The sequence below is a fragment of the Electrophorus electricus genome, chromosome 14, assembly GCF_041902795.1.
Source record: "Electrophorus electricus isolate QZ-2024a chromosome 14, ASM4190279v1, whole genome shotgun sequence".
Classification (NCBI taxonomy): domain Eukaryota; kingdom Metazoa; phylum Chordata; class Actinopteri; order Gymnotiformes; family Gymnotidae; genus Electrophorus; species Electrophorus electricus.
The window spans coordinates 12455001-12461371 of record NC_137510.1 but is presented as its reverse complement, the minus strand read 5'-3'; the positions used below and the strand labels follow the sequence as shown (position 1 = coordinate 12461371).

At 37.6% G+C, this 6371-nt stretch overlaps 1 protein-coding gene across 3 annotated transcripts in view; it reads left to right on the top strand.

The window, feature by feature from the left end:
- The first annotated feature begins 1682 nt into the window (after positions 1-1682).
- The window catches only part of exog (exo/endonuclease G), a 6901-nt gene continuing 2212 nt past the window's right edge, over positions 1683-6371 (top strand). Inside the window, exons 1-6 of one of the 3 annotated variants that reach the window (XM_035531194.2) lie at positions 1683-1902; positions 2335-2484; positions 2647-2786; positions 3205-3281; positions 3378-3492; positions 5577-6017. In XM_035531194.2, coding sequence (XP_035387087.1) covers positions 1767-1902; positions 2335-2484; positions 2647-2786; positions 3205-3281; positions 3378-3492; positions 5577-6017 — 1059 coding nt within the window. In that variant the 5' untranslated portion in view covers positions 1683-1766. Of the gene's footprint in view, positions 1903-2334; positions 2485-2646; positions 2787-3204; positions 3282-3377; positions 3493-5576; positions 6238-6371 lie in introns of those variants that run through there. The other 2 variants (XM_026996697.3, XM_026996695.3) reach the window with 2 other exon arrangements.

The window sequence follows — 6371 nt, the reverse complement described above, 5'->3', positions numbered from 1 at the left end:
CATTTCTGTCTGCTTATTTTTCAAACCCTGGCATGTGTCTGCCTAGTGTGTTGTACAGGGGCAGTGATGGCTCAGTGGTTAATTTACCCCAGTTAACAGCAAAGTTGGGTAAAATCAAATCAAATATAACAAATGCTATTCTTCTCATTTACGTTCACAGCCCTCTTCCAGAGTAGTTGAACATAAATAAATATAACACATTTACCGAATTATTACTTTTCATGGGCATAACTGTTGGACAAGAATGCGGCCCGTGTGTTACATTCAATTGAGCTGCCTCTCAAATTCGCGTTGCCTTCAAGAAATCAGGTAACGTTTTTTTTATTGGCAAGACTGTGGTTCTATAGTTATGTATTTGAAGTAGCTTAATCGTTTTATACAATATTCCGATTTAAAAAATCGTTTCTTTTGAAATGTCAGTTGTACCACTTTTATTATCTCGGCATCGAGTGACAAATTAGCATATAGGCTTAAACCCGAGCGTTTTCTGACATTAGGAACAAAATAGGTTTCGTTTTATTGACTTTTATTACTCGAATTATTACTGAATAAATGAAGCAAAGACAGGTTGCAGAGAAAAGACTTATACAGCTAATACTTCCATTTACTGGCAGAGCACAAAACTCTGGGATCCTAAAGCAAGAGGCTGGGTGGAGGACCTTATTATTTTACATTTGCGATCACTCCTGGGGACTCCCAACAACACTTGTTATTAACAAACATGAATGAATGGCTAGAGTGCACGAAAACTCACCATCCCATATAGTAGCTAGATATTAAACTAACTGTTCAATGCTCACATTATTTGGTACGCCCTTTCTGCTCCTATGCCTACTCAGGTGTAATTACAGTTTTGGCACAACTGCTTTACTGAAATCTTCCAGTCTTTAAGACAATAGGTCATACAAAGTCATATCGGCCTCTTTAATGAATGACCTTTAATTTTTAATTAATGCAATTTTAATTAATTAAAGTTAATATATCAACTTGGTGCTGTTAATATGCATTCATTTATTTTACTCAGCGTATGTGTAAATTTACATCTGTGATACCCCAAAGTGGGTAGGTTCATGCCTAAGGTTTCAGTACATTCAAAGACCTCTAAAATATATAAACTGTATAAAATGGTGTGTATATGTGTGTATTACCTTAAACAGTCTGCACTTTAACTTAATCTTTGTTTCATTAAAAAAATCACTGCAATATTTATTGACTAGTGTTTGTAGACTATGTATACTATTATAAATAGCATGCATATATATATATATATATATATATATATATATATATATATATATATATATATATATATATATATATATATATATATATATATATATATATATATATATATATATATATATATATATATATATATATATATATATAAAACACACACACACCCAAATGTTAACGACACTATTGGAAAACAAAACTATGGCAAACTAATCAAGTTGCCTTAGTTGTAATTATACTCGCTAAAACTAAAACAAAAACACCAACACCCCAGACTCCTCAAAAAAGAAGATTCCAATAGAAACGTCTCTGAGATGTCTCGTCAGTGTCTAGTCTCGCCACTGCGTGTCTGGCGCATAATTTTCTTTGTGGACACAAGATGGCAATGCAAGGATTTTGATGACTTTGTCAGTTAGGTTAGCTAGCTACTTCGAGGTGAGACTTCTTGAATTTGTATTCGCTGGTGGTAGGTCACCTGGTCAGAGTAACAAAACGATTTGCAGCCGTTTAATACTACGGCATTGTTGCAAATGGCTTCGCGAATAAGACTTGTACGTTTCTTTGGTGGATTTGTGTGTGGAGTTACTGTTAGCACTGGAGCTTGCATTGCAGCAGTCAAACTTTATATGCCTGAGCATCGACCGGAAGAGCATGTTCACGAGAAAGGTAGCTAAAATAAGATAATCTAGCTAGCTAACCTAATTACATACACATCTTGGGGATCAGTAACGATGCCCAAAATTTAGTAAGCTCGTACATAACTATAGCTAGCGCTGTTAGCAATTTTACCTCATTTCCACTTATTGTTAACGCTTTTTTCACAAGCCACATTTTAAATAACTCGTCAATTTAGTATGTATCCAAGAAGGTAACAATTAGCTTGCTAACCGATAGCTAACTATATAGCTACTTGCCAGAAAATGGCCATACGTTAGCTAGCTAGCTAGCTAGCTAGCTATTTTAGGTAGTGTTAGCTTGCGTTTTCACCAAATCTTTAAGTGTATGGTTCTTGCTGTAGTTAGTTTGCTGCATTGTCAGTGTTCTGTGTGAACATTTTCCTTTGTAGACTGCTTACAACAACGCTGTCTGTCTTCTCAGTAAGCGCAGCACAACGACTGATTGAGCTCTATGGACTCCCCCTGACTGGCGCCGAGACCAGATCCTACACTAACCATATTCTGTCGTATGATCAGACCCGAAGGACACCAAAATGGGTGGCGGAACACCTGTCAAACGAAAAACTACTTGGTAAGTCGTGGGCTTTTTATCTCTTTTTTTTTTTGTTGTCGTTGCGAGAATCTAACACACGAGAAAGCTTATTAGCGAAGCTCATGAAGACTTTCACTCTATTCTTTATTTTGCATGTATACCCCCAGTCTGACGTCGTAATTCATGTTTTAATTTTGTCAGGAAGAGCAGATAGAAAGCACTGCAAATTCAAGCCAGACCCCAATATTCCAGCGCTCTTCACTGCACACAACGATGATTACCTTGGTAGTGGCTGGTCTCGAGGACACATGGCACCGGCTGCTGACAATAAATTTTCGGAGGCAAGGCAACGTTTATCATAAACTGTTATCCAGTCTGAACAACAAATGATAGATTCTTATGGCCCCTTAGAACTTTTGTTCGCATACACTGCAAGGACACCCCCCCCCCCCCAAACACCAAAAAAACCAAAACAGTGAGTTACCTTTGGTCCTTTTAAATGTCTGGGCATTTTTATTAAAATGTCTGGATATCTTCAAAATTAACAATCTGGATTTTAACCTAGTAGTCATTGTTTGACTCTGAAAATTGTAAAAGTAGGTGTTGTATGTTTTTTGTGCAGCATGAAAACTGATATACACAAGAAAGACAACACTTTTCATCTATAAATATTCTATTACTGTATGTTGCATATGCATAAATATGTAGCCCCACAAAACAGTGGTTCACCTCTCACCTTATCACTTTTTCTTTCAACAGAAATCAATGGCAGAGACATTTTATCTCTCGAATATCATCCCACAGAATTATGAAAATAATGCAGGCTTCTGGAACAGGTACAGAAAGATAACTAATATAACCTTGAGAAACAGAATTCTATTTTTGTTTTGCATGCCCTGCTTATTAACAGATATTTATTTCCTCCTCCCAAGATTGGAGATGTATTGCAGAGAGCTGACAGAGAGGTTTAGTGATGTGTGGGTGATCTCTGGGCCCCTTACTCTGCCACAAGTATACCAGGATGGGAAGAAGATGGTCTCATACCAGGTAAATGTATTTGAAGCATGGTCTTTCTTTTTATGATCAAAGCCTTTGCTAAAAAATCAAGGTCATTTGAAAAGTTGACCCCCTTTCACTTTTTTTGTGACAATCCACAAAATTAAAGCAAAATGGGCAAAGTGCCATAGGGAAAATGGATACTGCAGTGACCATAAAAAAAATTGTCCACATCACTCACACATCACTCCTCAGTAAAGTGAAAAGTAATATCGGTTATTTTGCCATGCAGCAACAGAGGTCCCATCCATTTACAGCATTTAGCTGATGCTTTTCACAAAGTGACTTACAATTATGACTGAGCACAACTTGAGCAATTGAGGGTTAAGAGCCTTGCTCAGGGGCCCAAAAGTGGCAGCTTGGTAGTGGTCGGGCTTGAACCAGCAACCTTCTAATTACAAGTCAAGTACCTTAACCACTGAGCTGTTAATAGAAAGTATTAGGTATTTATTAAGATGCTTACACTTGCCATTACAATGATATGCAGTGTCAACATTTGCATGCACTAGATGCTATTGTAAAATAGGTCAAATTACTGAAAAATTAAGATGAAATGGGCACCTTTTACTATAACCTTTTAAAGTTGCTTTTAGTTTGTCATTTTCATGTCTTGATTCTCCCTTACTAGTAGTGCGTTGATTCCTGCATGTATCCAATAGATGTCAGTGTTGTACCTTTTTTGCTCGGTAGTGTGATAACAGCATATATTTGATTCTGGATATTACAATATCATCATTTGTTCTATGGCAAGTTGTGCTTGACTCCCAGGCAACGCATAGCCAGGATTTAACATAAGTCTATGGGGGCCAGACATAAATGCTCAAGTTCTCTAAGATTCTCTTAGGTAAATAATTAATAAATGCCTGTATGTCAGATTCTGAGCAAAGTGCATTGACTTTGATGTTATGAGACTTTGATGTTCTGAGATTTTTTTAGCTGATGATTTTTTGTGATGGTGTGTATGAGCTTTGGTTTAAATGGAGCTTCTTGCCAAAAACTAAAGAAAACCTGAGGAAATTAAAACAGTAGCTTTGGTTTTACCTGACACATCTTGAAGCTGAAATGGCACAGTCGGTGTGCTTCGTGGTGGTCCTTGTGAACTGCTCTGTGTATGGTAGTAGAGGAGATCCAGGTGGCCTTGCGAAAAGGAGCTGGTATTCCACCAGGGCTAAACTGACCTAGCCACTCAGCCCAGAGAATATAGCACAAAATGGCAGTGACTGGAGCCATGTTAACTTGATCTGTACACGTTGGGCCCTGGGAGAGTGTGTAGCATAGAAACCTCACTCATTTCCCCTGTGACCCTATGGAATGAGATGGCTATGCCATTGTTGTGACCACAGGGCATTTGGGAGAGACTGTGTTGAAAGTTTTTATTCTTCCTGAGAATGTTGATCTTTAGTTTGGACTGTAATGAGAGCTTTGTTATAACTGTCAATAATATACCATTAAAAATAATTGTTGTACCATTTAAAAATAATACCATTAAAATAGTTCTTGTACATTCTATTTTTAACTCTAAAACAATTAAATGAGGTAATCCGATACTTGTGTATGTTAAGGGTATGAAGTTCTTGAGTGCTTTTTCGAAATGGAATATGTATGCAGTCTCACTTAGGACTGTATTCTATAACCCATTATTTCCTATGTTATGATAAACAGAAGGTGCTCAGCTAGCTAGCTAACCATAAACTAACTACTCCAAAGTAACTGCTGTGCCAGCTGCATTGTGGGCTTCTTTGAGTGTATTCATTCCCTACTAAATGGCACAGTTAAAGCACAGCTTCATCAAACAACAATAAAACACCACACCATGAAATTATATTACATTACAAGTTTTAAACCCTGCTTATCTCAGTTTGTCTCTTATCTAACTTAAAATTAATATGGTGTCTCAGTTGACGTGGTTGAAGTCAGTCACCTTGGTGTGAGGAGATAGCATTGAACAGAGCTGTGTGTGAGTGAGGGAGTTAGGGACTGACATTTAATGTTTTAATCTTGGGCAATAAAACTTGCATGCATTTGTGACTGATTTTTGTTTTTAATCTACTCCCAATGTTCATATGTCCAATCAGCTGATTGGAAAAGATGATGTCGCTGTTCCTACCCATCTCTACAAAGTCATCTTGGTCCGGAAAGATCCTTCGGCAGAACCACTGGCCCTAGGTGCCTTTATAGTGCCAAATGCACCTATCAGCTTTGAGCATCATTTGAAGGAGTATCAGGTGAGCCTCACAGACTTGCAGAGAATGTCAGGCCTGACATTCTTCCCCAAAATAGAGAAGGCTGAGGGGCTGAAGAACCTCTGCTTGGTGGACTCCTGTGAACTCATGGACTTTAAGCGTTTCACCCTGTACATCACCAGCCGTAAGGTGGTCAGTGCCAAGACCTTGGCAAAGCTGGAAAAGATGATGTCAGATCTTGAGGAAGCAGGAATTACACCTGATAATTATTTAGCCAAACTATACCAGGAGAAGAAGCAGGAACTGTTAAAAAAGGAAAGTCCACAAAACCAGGTGGGATAACTGCTGAATAGCTGTCTCCCTTGCCTTCCTGTCATCAGGTGGAATTTTCATTTTTAACTTGTGTAAGAAGGGAATGACTTAAGCCATACTTGCAGTTGTTTCTTCCATTAAAAAAAAAAAAAAAGTTGTTTAAAAATGTAGAAAGTCTAAATGTTATTGTGAAATTTAAATGTTTAAGTAATTGGTGCATAAAATTATGCTTTTGGAAAAATGTTTATAGTGGTGGTGTTTGATGGACTGGATTTCATCTTAAAATCAGTGGGGTTTGAGTACACAGCTTTGTGTGAAGGGCCATGTATAACTCCACAAGCTTTTTACAAATGATGGGTATGCTAATCTTGTCAC